This window comes from Manis javanica, chromosome 4 (genome assembly GCF_040802235.1).
Source record: "Manis javanica isolate MJ-LG chromosome 4, MJ_LKY, whole genome shotgun sequence".
NCBI classification, from domain to species: Eukaryota; Metazoa; Chordata; class Mammalia; order Pholidota; family Manidae; genus Manis; species Manis javanica.
In genome coordinates, this window is record NC_133159.1 from 94497290 (window position 1) to 94512623 (window position 15334).

The window sequence follows — 15334 nt, forward strand, 5'->3', positions numbered from 1 at the left end:
AATGTTTTTCCTTTTGTATTGGTCACATATTTCTCTTAGTGTTGTTTCATTCCTGGAGATCCTTTTATCTCTCTCTCTGTCAGCTTCTATACGTTCCTGTTCTCTGGCTTCTATTCCTTCAATGGCCTCTTGCATCTTATCCATTCTGCTTATAAATCCTTCCAGGGATTGTTTCACTTCTGTGATCTCTTTCCTGACATCTGTGATCTCCTTCCGGACTTCATCCCACTGCTCTTGCATTTTTCTCTGCATCTCATCCCACTGCTCTTGCATTTTTCTCTGCATCTCATCCCATTGCTCTTGCATTTTTTTCTGCATCTCTGTCAGCATGTTCATGATTTTTATTTTGAATTCTTTTTCAGGAGGACTAGTTAGGTCTGTCTCCTTCTCAGGTGTTGTCTCTGTGATCTTTGTCTGCCTGTAGTTTTGCCTTTTCATGGTGATAGAGATAGTTTGCAGAGCTGGTACAAGTGACCGCTGGAAGAGCTTCCCTTCTTGTTGGTTTGTAGCCTTTTCCTGGGAGAATAGCGACCTCTAGTGGCTTGTGCTGGGCAGCTGTGCGCAGACAGGGCTTCTGCTTCCTGCCCAGTTGCTTTGGGGTTTATCTCCGCTGTTGCTGTGGGCTTGGCCTGGCTGGGGCTGTTCCTCCAAAATGGTGGAGCCCCGTTGGAGGGGGAGCAGCCAGGAGACTATTTATCTCCGTAAGGGGCCTCTGTGCTCCCTGCTGCCCAGGGGGTTAGAGTGCCCAGAGATCCCCAGATTCCCTGCTTCTGGTCTAAGTGACCTGTCCTGCCCCTTTAAGATTTCCAAAAAGCACTCTCCAAAGCAAAACAACAACAGCAACAATGAGAGAGGGAACAGAAAGAAAGAGAAAAAAAAAAAAGGAAAAAAAAAGGAAAAAACAAGCGATTTTTTTTTTTTTTTTTTTTTTTTGTCCTCAGGTGCCGGTCCCAGGCACCCGCTCACTGGTCCTGCTGCCCTGTCTCCCTAGCACCAGGGTCCCTGTCCTTTCAAGGCTTCCAAAAAGCACCCACCCACCGGTCCCGCAGGGAAGGAACGCTCAATATTCTTTGTCCTCAGGCACTGGTCCCACGCACCCGCTCACCAGTCCCGCCGCCCTGCCTCCCTAGCACCGGGGTCCCTGTCCCTTCAAGGCTTCCAAAAAGCACTCGGCAAAAAGAGAGAAAAAAAAGGGGAAAAACGCACGATTTCTTCCGCCCTCAGGTGCTGGTCTCAGGCACCCACCCACCGGTCCCACAGGGAAAAATGCGGGATATTCTTTGTCCTCAGGTGCCGGTCCCAGGCACCCGCTCACCAGTCCCGCCGCCCTGCCTCCCTAGCACCGGGGTCCCTGTCCCTTTTAGGCTTCCAAAAAGCACTCGCAGAAAAGAGAAAAAAAAAAAGGGGAAAAACGCGCGATTTCCTCTGTCCTCAAGTGCCGGTCTCAGGCACCCGCCCACCGGTCCCGCAGGGAAAAACGGGGGATATTCTTTGTCCTCAGGCGCCGGTCCCAGCCACCCGCTCACCAGTCCCGCCACCGTGCCTCCCTAGCACTGGGGTCCCCGTCCCTTCAAGGCTTCCAAAAAGCGCTCGCCCAAAAGAGAAAAAAAAAAAAAAAAGGGGAAAAACGCGCGACCTCCTCCGTCCTCAGGCACCGGTCTCAGGCACCCGCCCCCAGGTCTCGCAGGGAGAAACGCGGGATATTCTTTGTCCTCCGGCGCCGTTCCCAGGCACCTCCTCACCGGTCCCGCCACCCTGCCTCCCCAGCAACGGGGGCCCGTCCCTCTAAGGCTTCCAAAAAGCGCTCGCCAAAAAAAAAACCGCTCCGGTTTCTCTCCACCCGCCGGGAGCCGGGGGGAGGGGCGCTCGGGTCCCGCCGGGCTGGGGCTTGTATCTTACCCCCTTCACAAGGCGCTGGGTTCTTGCAGGTGTGGATGTGGTCTGGATGTTGTCCTGTGTCCTGTGGTCTCTATTTTAGGAAGATTTTTCTTTATTATATTTTCATAGCTCTATGTGTTTTTGGGAGGAGATTTCCACTGCTCTACTCACGCCGCCATCTTGGCTCCGCCCCCTCTTTGATCTTTTTTAAGTCAATCTTTCTATACAGTGTACGGTAAGAGTCCAACTTCATTCTTTTACATGTGGATATCCAGTTGAAAACTGTCCTTTATCCATTGAATGGTGTTAGCACTCTTGTCAAAAATTGACTATATGTGAACTTATTTCTGGGCTCTGTTTTATCATGTCCATACATCTGTTCTTATTCCAACACTATACTGTTTTAATTGCTGGCTTTGTAGTAAGTTTCAAAGTCAAGAACTGTGAATTCTCAAATATTGTCCTTCTTTTCCAAGATTGTTTTAGCTATTTGAGGCATCTTGTAGTTCCTTATGAATTTGAGTATCAAACTTTCTACTTCTACCAAAAAAGGCTATTGGAATTTTGGTAGATATCTTAATAAAGTCAAGTCTACTTATCCATGACCAAAGAATTTTTTTATAATTCTTTAATTTCTTTCAGTAATTATTTATAATTGTCAGTGTATAAGTCTTTCACTTTCTTGGTTAGATTTGCTTTAATACTTTCAGATGCTATTGTAAATGAAATTATTTTCTTAAGTTCCTTTTAGGATTATTTATTGCTGATGAATAGAAATATAACTGATTTTTATGTTTTGATCTTATACCCTTCAGTATTGCTGAATTCATTTAACTCTCGTGGCTTTCTTGGGATTCTGTGATTTTTCCACCTAGATAAAATCATGTCATCTGCAAATTAGAGATCATTTTACCTCTTCTATTTACATGTCTTATATTTCCTTCCCTTCTTTGTCCCTTCCTTCCTCCCTCCCTTAATTTTTTTATTTTTGTCTAATAGTCTAACTCTGGTTAAAACTTCTGGTACAGTGTTGCCTAACAGAGGTGAAAGTGGACATCCTTGTCTCAATCTTAGGGAAAGCTTTCTAGTCTTTCATCATGGAGTATGACATTAGCTGTAGGTTTCCATAAGTACCCTTTCTCATGTTGAGGATTTCCCCTTTACTAAAGTTTTTACAACCAAAAGATCCTGGATTTTGTCAAATGCCTTTTTTATATCGATTGAGATGACTACGTAGGATATTTTTTGTCCATTCTGTTAATGTGATATATAACATTGATTTTCTTATACCAAACCACCCTGGAATTTCTTGGATATATCCTACTTGGTCATGGTAAGCAATCCTTTTTATGTGCTGTTGGATTTGATTTGCTATTATTTTGTTGATGATTTTTGCATCTACATTCATAAATTTCCTTTAATTTATCTGGCTTCAGTATCAAGGTAATGCTACACCAAAGAATGAGTTACAAAGTGTTCTCTCTTCAACTTTTTGGAAGAGTTTCAGAAGGGTTAGTGTTAAGTCCTTAAATGTTTGATAGACTCCATCAATGAAGCCATGTGGTCCAGGACTTATTTTTCTTGGGAGGTTTTTGATTACTAATTTAAACTCTACTTCTTATAGGTCAGTTGAGGTTTTCTGTTTCTTCTTTAGTCACTTTAGGTAATGTGTGTTTCAAGGAATTTGCCTATTTTTCTAGGCATGTAATCTACTGGCATGTAACTATTTGCAATATTTTCCTTTTATCTGTGAAAGGTTGGTTATGATGTCCTTTCATTTTCTTTAACTGAAGTATCATTGATATACAATCTTATGTTGGTTTCAGATGCACAACACAGTGGCTCAATAGTTACCCACATTATTAAATCCTCACCCCCCTCTAGTGTGGTTACTATCTAGCAACGTGAAAGATGTTACAGAATCATTAGCTATAATCTCCATGCAGTAATACCATCATGACCAACTTATATTGTGATTGAGAATTATTGTGCCCTTTATCCCCCTCATCGTCTCCCCCACCTACTCCAACCCCTCTCCCTTGGTAACCACTAGTCACTTCTCAGTGTCTGAGTCAACTTCCGTTTTGTTCCTTCTGTTTTGCTTTGTTTTTATATTCCACAAATAAATGAAGTCATAGGGTATTTGTCTTTCTCTGCCTGGTTTATTTCACTGAGCATAATACCCTCTAGATCCATCCATGCTGTTGCAAATGGCAGGACTTCTTTTCTTTTTATGGATGAATAACATTCCATTGTGTATATGTACCTCATCTTCTTCATCCATTCATCTATTGACAATGCTCTTTCATTTTTAGTTATTTGTATCTTTTTGTCAGTCTAGCTAAAGTTTGTCAATTTTGTTGACCTTTTCAAAGATGCAAATTTTGTTCTCATTATTTTCTCTATATTGCTTTCTATTTTCTAATTTAACTCCACTGTAATCTTTATTTTTCCTTCCTACTGCTAGCTTTTGATTTAGTTTGCTCTTCTTTTCCTAGTTCTGTGATGTGTAGTTAGCTTATTGGTGTGCAATCTTTCTTTTTTAATGTAGAAATTTACAGTGATGCATTTCTCTCTGAGCAGTTTTTGCTTCCTCCTCCACACTCTATGTATATGTTATAATCTGCATTGCTTGTATATCCCTTGACTGATTTTGTGCATAGCTGTCTTTACTATTTTTTTTAACTTCACTCTTGCTTGGTAAGTATTTGGTCTCCTACATTTATTGTGGGTTTATTTTCACTGACAAAATATTCATGGTTAAGAAAATTTCCATCTATAGAAGCTCCTTTAACATACCATTTGAGGCCAGTTTAGTAGTGGTGAATTCTTTTAACTTTCATTTTTCAGGAAAACTTTTCATCTCTCCAATTCTGAATGATAACCTTGCTGGTTAGAGGATTGTTTGTTGAACTTTCTTCACTTTCAATACATTAAATATTTCATGCCACCACCTTCTGGCTTGGATTTTCTGCTGAGAAATCTGCTAATAGCTTTATGAGGTTTCCCTTATAGGTAACTGTTCACCTCTCTGTTGCTGCCTTCAAAACTCTCTCATTATGTTTTAGTCTTTGTCATTTTAATTACTGTATGTCTTGGTGTTGTCTTGCTGGGGTTCCTTTTGTTAGGTGCTCTCTGTGCTTCCAGGACCTATGTGTCTATTTCCTTTCCCTGAAAACTTTGGTAAGTTTTCAGCAATTATTTCTTCAAAAAGACTTTCTACCCTTTTGTCTCTCTCTTCTCCTGGTATCTCTATTATGTGAATATTGTTTCATTTGGAATTGCTACACTGTTCTCTTAGCATCCTCTAATTCTTAGGAATTCCTTTCTCTCTGTTCCTCAACTTTGTGTTTTACTGTTCTCTAATTTTCATCTCATTGTCTCCTTTACTTATAGCAATCTATTATTCATTCCTTCCATTATATTTTTGTTTCAGTTACTGTATTCTTCAGCTCTGAGTGGCTTTTTCAAATCTTTGTTGAAATTCTCACTGAGATCATCAATTCTTTCCACAGGTCAATGAGCATATTTATGACTGTTACTTTGAAATCTTTTATCAAGGAGATTGTCTATCTGTTTCATTTACCCCTCATTCTGGTGTCTTATCCTGCAATTTTGTTTGTAATATATTCCTCTCCCTCTTCATTTTGTCAAGGTTTCTGTGTTTTTTCCTTTGTATTAGACAGTTCAGCTATGCCTCCTGGTCTAGAAATTAACAGATTTATAAAGAGGGCATCCTGGGGCACCCAGAAGCTCATGACACTTTGTTCATCAGTGTCAAGTTCTCCTTTGCAATGGAGCCCACTGCTGTTGGTGTGCTGTGGATGGGGCTTCTCCTGCCTGTCTGCCAGGAGTGACTTTGTCAGCACAGTCCACTCTGTGCCCATTGTTAAGCCATGGGCGGCAGCAGTTTCTCTGTGTGCTGCTGGAATCATTGTGAACTGGGCCACACTTGGCCTGCCCTGCACCTGCAGCAGTGGTGGCATTCCTGGGTTGGCAAGGTGGGCATCACAGGTATGCAGGGAAGTTCAATGTTGGGCTGGGCCACCATCAAGGGGTACAAGTGTTTGGAGCTGGCTTCTGCAGGCGCCTCTGCCATTCTGCTAAGAGACAGCTGGGAATACTTGGAAAGTATCCTTCTACCTGCCTGGCAGCAAAGTCTGACCACTTCTGGACTGAGCAGGCCAGGCAAGTACATGCACAGGAAAGTGCGATAGGGCTAAGTTGCCAGCAAGAGGAATGGAGCATCAGGACAGTCTCCCATGAACTACCAACCAGTGTGGAGGGAGGGCTGGGGAAGCATTGTCCACCTGCCATTTCTCCTATGGAAAGCTACCTCCATCCCTGATCCCTCTGGCACACTTCCCACTGCTGGTACATCTTTCAAACTGCTGCCTCCATGTTGGTTCTCAGTGGGACCAATTGTGGATAAAGTGATGATTCCTATGGCCAAGATTCTCACCTGGCCCTGGTTGGCTAGCTAACTACACATGTGTGGACAATACATTGTTACTGCCTCTATATAAAGAGCTCCACCCAGTGCTCTGGGAGACATGGCTGCAAGGCTGCAGGAGAAAAGAGATGAGACTGGAGTGGTGGCAGCACCAAGGACAGAGACTGAGACGGCTGCATGGGTAGAGGCCTAGAGGCAGAGACTGGCTTTCTGCATGCAGACTCGCTCTGACTGGATGGGATTCTAGTGACTGACCTGCCACTGTGGAGGTAAAGTTGGGTATAATAACCCTTTCAACCCCAAGAACATTCTACTGTCATTTCTTTGGTCACATTGAATCCATAGTGAACTTTCCCACAGATGAAATCCATTGGCAAGACACCAATGGAACATGCCTATCCTCCACAACTGACAGAAGTCTCAGCCTCCCAGAGTGCTCCAAACCTTTCTGGTGTTCAGCCCCATTAATCACCAAAGCCCAGTGCAATGTGGACTTGTGTTCCCAGAGAAGATCTCCAGGGCCAGGTTTGCAGGATCCCTCCCTGCTCCATTCCTCTCCCTCCTGCTTGTGGGCTGGATGGGGGGAAGGACTTGGATCCCAATCGATTACAGCTCTGCCACTTTACCCTTCTTTATATGGTCTTCTCTTCTTTACCAGGTGGAGATGTTATGTTCTGCAGTCTTCAGGTCATTTTCAGGGTTAGTTGTATTTGCTTTCTTGTTGTGTGTGTAGGAGTAGGTTCCCACCTTGCCTTCCTACTCCACCATCTTTTTCCTCTGATCTCCTCCAGGTGTGGTTTTTTTGAATCCTCTGGAATAAACTTCAGCTGGTGAGGACTGAAATAATGGCAGTCAATCTCTGTGGCTCCAGCGTTCAATAATCAGAACATCAAACCTTTATATTTGGAGACCGAAGTCCTTACTGCTTACCCTGGCTTCAGCAAGACATAAGCATGGCTATTTGCCACAGGCATATGGGTTGGGTGATAGGTAGCTGCTACCATGCTTATGGCTGAACTTGACCAAAATTAACCATAATCTACCAGCTAAGTTTCCCCTTGGAAATTGAAAGCATTCAAATAATCTCCAGATTTCCAAAATAGTTACTTCAGACAGTTTCTGCTAGCACAATTGCTATCTAGGTGGAGAAATGGATTCCTGACACTTTGTACTCACTCTAAACAATTCATTTTAAGTTTTTTTTAATGTTCAACAAAATTTAAATGCAACAGCTACGAAAATTACAAAAAAAACTAGTAACTTCAAGTGGTAATTATAGCTGATAAAACCCACTGTGAAATGTCTTTTTAGACTAATTTGACCAATTCTGTGAAATTATAATACTGTGGTACATTTATTGTCATGCAAAGTTATGATGTTCCTTTTAAAAATGAAATAAAATCGTGAGTCATTCTGAATCTCAGATCAGCTAAGAAACAAGCCTAAATTCACATTGCTAGAAAAAAAGCAGGGATTCCAATTCTGGAAATGTAAAATTCTAGACCTCATGTTCTTTCTACTAATTTTCATTACATTTTTATCTATCTGGATTTCAGTTTCAAGTGGCAGTCACTATGTATAATGACTTACATAGGCTGTGAAGCTAGACTGTTCAATTTTTGGCTCCACCTCTTACTAGCTATGTGATCTTGGGCAAACTATTTGTGTTTATAAATGAGAATACCAATACTGCCTATACTTTTAGAGCATGAGACTATTAACCAAAGTAATCTATGTAAAGTCTTTACAACAGTGCCTGGTTCAAAGTTTTAATCACTTAAATGTTAGTCACTATCTGTAAAATAAACAGATACTAGAGTACATATTCTATAAGTTAATGTCAATAATTAGGGTTTTAAGATTAAGATTTCAACTGTTCAATATTTCAGAACAAATGAAAACAGTGGAAAAGTTTGAAGGATCTCATAGTTATGAATGGGAATAATGAAACAAATGGCTTTAAGTAAAATTCTGTTATTAAGAATATTGCTCCATTTTGTATGATGAGATTTATCTGTTTTTAAATTAAATGAACCTAAGTAATTATTCTCAAAAAATCATTATTATGCATTTAGAAAATACTATGGCTTTTGGAAAACACTGGTATGTGTGAATACCAATGGTAGTGAGTAATTAGTGATACCAACTGCTAGGGGAAATATCCTCCTTAAACATGCCATCTATAATACATTAACTCTTTAACAATTAAAAAATATTGTAGTTGTCAACCTTGATATCGATTTCAACCAATAAGTAGTATAAAATAAACTTGGGTAGTATGAAAAATCAAGAGGAACCCTAAATAACAAATTTGGCTGTGGCAAAATATAAAATACTCACCAACCTTTCTTTAAAGAAAAAAGGAAGAGGAAATGTGGTAAAAACTCCTTTATAACTCTCTTCTAGAAAACAAGATGGTTAATCATCTCATATGTCAACTATGTTAAAGCAAGTAATTCAAAATACCATGTTTTCTGAAATGTAGAGATTCTTTGAACCCTAATTTCTCTAAAATGAAGCAAAAGCATAGGGCTCTGTGTTTAAGAAGAGTTCTATTCTATTTCAATATTGTAATAATAGATATTATATGCACATATTATACACATACGTCAAGAAATAATGCAGACAAATAATGTAAACAAATAAATCCTGATTATATCAAAGAATATTACCAGAAGATCAGTAGTTTCTGAACTATCTGAATTAATATCAAACTCAAAGACCATTTTTCTTTTTTTATTACTTTCTTCAATGGTTGCGTTGTTTTCTCTTTGCTGAATTTTTAGTTTTGTTGGTGTCTTCACAGTATATACCTATCCAAAAAGAAAAACAATTTGTTTTCCCATCAACTAAAACATGCATTTTATATATATATATATATATATATGTATGTATGTATGTATGTACATACACACACACACACAAGGCAAGTTGACTCTTTAGTAATCAGTGACTCTCCATTATTGGCATGTATATGAAATGAAATTTTGGATAAGAATTTAATTCAGATGTTTTTGCTATTAAAACTTTTATAATTTTCTTCAAAAAATTTGTGCAGTAGTGGACTTTCTCTTTCCTTCCCTTCAACTGACTAAAGAAAATAATGGAGGGTTGTTGGGGGAGAAAAACAGAGAAATAGTCCAGCTTGAGCAGTCAGTAATCTTAATAAAAGAAAAACTTTTAAGTTTTCTAAGAATGATTAAGACCTAGAACTGGGTGATCTTTGCTTTGCTACAAATCTATTTATGAGAAAATAGGTTTGTTTATTTTGGGGGCATAAAACACTTCATATTAATCAAAGTTTAGTGTTCCATATTGCCCTGCAAGTTTTATAATTTTTTAAAATGCATCTTTGATAAGTTAGGTCAGTGACACCAACAAAATGGCAGAGTAAAGAGATCCAAAAATTTGCTTTTCAATAAAGCAATAAAAATACTGGTAAAAGTGCTCAAAATCAGCTTTTTCAGAACACTGGATATTAAACAAAAAGTTTGTGATAACCTGGAGAGCTTTTTTTTTAATGGCTGGATCTCTGTAAGAACAGCAAGCTTTGTGGTATCTTAACTTTTCTTTATCCCACTCTCTAGCTCTGTTATCTTTAAAAAAAGAAACAGCACATATTCTTGGTCCACTCTGCAGACACTAAACAGAGCAGAATAGAACTAGGGGCTCTTTCAAATATTTATTGCCAAAGAGTTGTCATTATGCGACCTGTCTGGTGGCTCTCTGAAAGACCTCACTTAAAAGGCTATCTATATCTGACCTGACTCAGAGTTCACTCAGTACAAAGAGACTGCTCCTTGGTGTGTGGAATAGCAAGTAGCATTTGTCAAGTCAATTACAGGCCAGTGTTTTAACTTTGCAGCTCCATGACACAATGATTAATAGGTGGAGCAAATGACAGACTAACCAGAAACTTTAAAAAGAAAGTTAGGAAGCAAGATGTCTATAGGAGCTTTGAAAAGCTCTGACATATTCCTAGAAATATAGAAAGCCAGGCATAGGATTGTCAGTAAGCCCTGGAAAAACCTGAGAAGGCCCTAGCTCTTACCTCTGGCTGATCTGGAGGTTCTGAACAAGCAAAAATTAAAGGCTAAGGAAGAGTTATCAACTAGCTGAGTGTTGAAGGCATGCCTGTACACATACTTACAATCTTTTGGTAAAGACTGGGAGATACTGGTCCAGGTAATTAAGGAAATTTCTGTTAAAACATTAGCTGAACTTTTAGCTAACCACGTAAACACTTCCATGCTGCTTAAAGAATATAAACTTTACAGAATTAGTTCAGAAAAGTCATTAAACAAACAATAACAACTATGACAGGCAGAAACAACAATAAACCCTGAAGTGAGAGGATCATCTGATTTCCAGAGCTGTCACATTATTTTTAGGGTGCCAAATTTCAAGAAAAAATCGTGAGCCATACACCAAGAAATAAGATATTATGGCCCTTACCCAGGGCAGTTGATTAGGGTGTGGGAGGTAATCAATAGAATTATTCCTAAGGAAGTCTAGTCATTGAGACTTCCCAGCCAAAGACCTTAAATTAGCTATTCTAAATATGTTCAGAGCTAAAGAACTAAACCATGTCTATAGGATTAAAAGAAAGTATGAAAACAATGTCTAACTGAGAGGGGAAAAAAAGATGGTGGAGTAGGAAGGGAAGGTGGAAACTTCCTCCCATGCACAGGCAGAGGGAAACCTTCCCAGTTTCTCAGCCCAACTGGGGAGACACCTGTGAGAAACATCTCCAAACACTCCTTCCTCCTCACTGGCAGCCTGTGCCAGGGTAGTGCCCACCCTGCTGACCATGTAAACCCAGTAGTGCTGCCATCACTTCATGGCAGGTAGAGGGTGTCCATCCCACAACAATGCTCAGCTCACAAGGGTCAGCAGAAGTGAGCTGCCATCTGTAGCAGACTGATATATACCACTACAAGCAGACAGACAGAAAGAAGCCCTGCCCACAGCCCACCAATAGCAACTGGGGCTCCTCTGCAAAGGAGAATGAGGCATTGGAGAGTAAGGAGTCTTGAGCTTCTGGGCACCACAGGACACCCATTACTGTCTAGACCAAGAAGCATAGTGGACCTATCTAAGACAAAGGCGAAAACACAAAAACCCTGACAAAATGAGGAGGCAAAGAAATATGTTCCAAGCAAAAATACAGTATATGAAACCAGAAAGAGGGATGAATGACACAGATCATCAATCTTCTTGATAAAGACTTCAACGTAACAGTCATAAATATGCTCACTTATCTGGGGAAAAGTATTGATGATTCAGGGAGGACTTCAACAAAGAGATAGAAGAGTTGAAAAAGAGCCACTCAGAGCTGAAAAATACAGTAACTGAAAAGAAACATATAATGGAGGGGATGACTAATAGATTGCTGCAAGTGGAGACAATCACTGAGATGGAAATTAAGGAACAGAAAAACAAAAAGCTGAGGAATAGAGAGAAAAAATAATCTCTAGAAGAAATGAGAGGATGCTAAGAAAGCAGGGTGACAACTCCAGAGGAAACAATATTCATATAATAGAGGTACCAAAAGAGGAAGATAGAGACAAAGGGGTAGGAAGTCTCTTAGAAGACACAATTGCTGAAAACTTACCCAATCTGAGAAAGAGAATAGAAACCAGGTCTAGAAACAAAGAGAGCCCCTAACAAAAGCAATCCCAGGAGGACAACATCACAGCATATAATAATTAAAATGACAAAGATTAAAGACAAAAACAAGGTATTGAAAGCACCAGAGCAATAAAAAAAATCACCTATAAGGGAAAACCCATCAGGCTATCAGCAGATTTCTCAGCAACACTCTATGGCCAGAAGGGAATGGCATGAAATATTTAATGTATTGAAACAAAAGGACCTTCAACCAAGAATTCTACACCCAGCAAGATTGTCATTCAAATTTGAAGAAATTAAACATTTCCTAGATAAACAAAAACTGAAGGAAATTACCACCACTAAACAAGCATTACAGAATATGCTAAAGGGACTTCTGTAGATGGAAGAGTTATTAAGCCTAAATAGTTTTCACAAGTGAAAATAATCCCAAAGTAGGGGTAGCAGGCCAATTACTTACCAAGGAAGTTTGAAATTAAAACAAAACAAACAAAAGTAGTAAAACCAACTATATACAAAATTAGTCAAGGGATACACAAGAAATATAGATTATGATATCTAATTCATAAAGTGGGGAGGAGAAAGAAGAATAAAAAAGAAATACTTTTAGATTGTGTTTGAAATACAGCAATCATCAACTTAATATAAACTGTTATATAGTTAGGAAACTATCCATGAACCTATGTTACCCTAAGCCTGAAGCCTATTAATAGATACACAAAAAAATTAAAAAGAAAAATCCAATCACAACACTAAAGAAAAGCATGAAATAACAAGTAAAGTGTATAAGAGAGGAAGAAAGGAACAGAGAATTACAAAAACCAGAAAACAATAAAATTCAATAGTACATACCTTTCAATAATTGCCTTAAATATAAATGACTGAAAGCACCAATCAAAAGACACAGGGTGACAGAATGGATAAAGAAACAAGACCCATCTATATGCTGCCTATTAGAGACTCATTTCAGACCCAAAGACATACAAAGACTGAAAATGAAGGAATGAAAAAGATATTTCATGCAAGTAATAAGGAGAAAAAAGCGAGAGTAGCAGTACTTCTATCAGACAAAACAGACCTCAAAACAAAGTAATGAGACAAATAATAACATTACATAATGATAAAGGGATTAGTCGAACAAGAGTATTTATCAATTATAAACATCTATGCATCAAACATAGGACCACTTAAATATGTAAAACCAATACTAACAGAAGTAAAGGGCGTAACTGACTGCTACTTATTCATATTGGAGGACTTCAACATACCACTTACATCAATGGACAGGGCAACCAGACAGAAAATAAATAAGGAAACAGAGGTACTGAACAACATATTAGATTAGATGGACTTTGCAGGTATCTACAGAACATTTCACCCAAAAGCAGCAGGATACACAGCTCAAGTGTACACAAAACATTCTCCAGAATAGATCACATACTATGCCACAATAAATTCAAAAGTATTGAAATCGTATCAAGGAGCCTCTCAGACCAGAGTGGGATGAAACTAGCAATAAATTACACAATGGAAACAAAAAAAACCCACAAACACTAGGAGGCAAAACAACATGCTTCTAAATAATCAATAGAACAATGAACAAATTAAAACAGAAATCAAGCAATACATGGAAATAAATGAAAACAAAAATACAACAGTCCAAAATTTGTGGGATGCTGCAAAAGAAGTTCTAAGAGGTAAGTATATAGCAAGCAATACAGGCCTACCTCATCTGAACTCACAACTAAAGAAATAAGAAAAAGAGGAACAAATGCAGCCCAAAATTAGTAGATGGACGGACATAATAAAGTTCGGAGCAGAAACAAATAAAATAGAGAAGGATAAAACAATAGAAAAAAATCAATGAAACCAAGAGCTGGTTCCTTGAGAAGTAAAACAAGATAGACAAACCTCTAGCTAGGCTTATCAAGGAAAAAAAGAGAGAGGACAAATAAACAAAATCAGAAACTAAAAAGGAATAGTCACAACTGACACCACAGAAATACAAGTTATTATTAGAGAATTCTATGAAAAATTATATGCCAATAATTGGACAATCTAGAAGAAATGGACAATTCCTAGAAAAGTACAACCTTCCATTGCTGACACAGGAAAAAACAAAAAAATCTGAATACACCGATTACCAGTAACAAAAGTGAATTGATAATCAGAAAAATCCAAACAAAAATAGTCCTCAACCAGAGGGTTCACAGCTGAATTCTACCAAACATTTAAAGAACATAGGGCACCCATCCTTCCTAAAGTATTCCAAAAAGTAGAAAAGGTGGGAATACTTCCAAAAACATTCTATAAGGCAAGAATCACTCTAATACCAAAACCAGAGAAAGAAATTATCAAAAAGAAAATCACAGACCAATATTCCTGATGAACATAGATGCATAAATCCTAAACAAAATATTAGAAAACTGAATTCAAAAATACTTCAAAAGGATCATCTATCACAAACAAGTGGGATTTATTCCACAGAGGCAAGGATGGTATAATATTCATAAATCAATATCATACACCATACTAACAAAAAGAAGGATAAAAACTACATGATCATCTCAATAGAATGTTAAAAAAGCATGACAAAATTCAACATCCATTAATGAAGAAAACTCTCAACAAAATGGGTACAGAGAATATGTCCCTCAACATAATAAATGTCATATACAGCAAACCCACAGCTAAAATCATAATGGTGAAAAGTTTTCAGCTTTTCCTTTAAAATCAGGAACAAGACAAGGACGACCACTCTCACCACTTTTATTCAGCATAATACTGGGAGTCCTAACCACAGAAATCAGACAAGCTAAAAAGATAAAAGGCATCCAAATTGGTAAGGAAGAAGTAAAACTTTCACTGAAAAAAAGAGATAGCAGGAAAACAATTCCATTTACAACTGCATCAAAATGAATGAAATTCCTGGGAATAAGCCTAGCCAAGGATGTGAAAGACCTCTGCTCTGCAAGACACTCATGAGAGAAATTAAAGAAAACATAAATAAATGGAAAACTATCCCATGCTTATGGACAGGAATAATTAATATTGCCAAAATGGCCATCATGCCCAAAGCAATTTACAGATTCAATGCAATCCCTATCAAAATATCAATGGCATTTTTCAATGAACAAGAGAAAATAATCCTAAACTTTATATGGAACTTCAAAAGACCCCAAATAGCCAAAGCAATCTTTGAAAGAAGAATAAAGATTGGGGTATTACACTCCCTGACTTCAAGCTATACTACAAAGCCACAGTAATCAAACAGTATGGTAGCACAAGAACAGATCCAAAGATCAATGAAACAGAATAGAGTTCCAGATGTGAACCCTATATATATGGTCAGTTAATATACAACAAAGGAGT

The 15334-nt window shown here is 38.5% G+C and overlaps 1 protein-coding gene across 6 annotated transcripts in view; it reads right to left on the minus strand.

The window, feature by feature from the left end:
* Positions 1 to 15334, minus strand: part of SYCP1 (synaptonemal complex protein 1) — a 126752-nt gene that overhangs the window by 8828 nt on the left and 102590 nt on the right. For all 6 annotated transcript variants that reach the window (XM_017661817.3, XM_073234394.1, XM_073234391.1 and 3 more), the window contains one exon: positions 9004 to 9144. In XM_017661817.3, coding sequence (XP_017517306.3) covers positions 9004 to 9144 — 141 coding nt within the window. The remainder of the gene's footprint in view (positions 1 to 9003; positions 9145 to 15334) is intronic.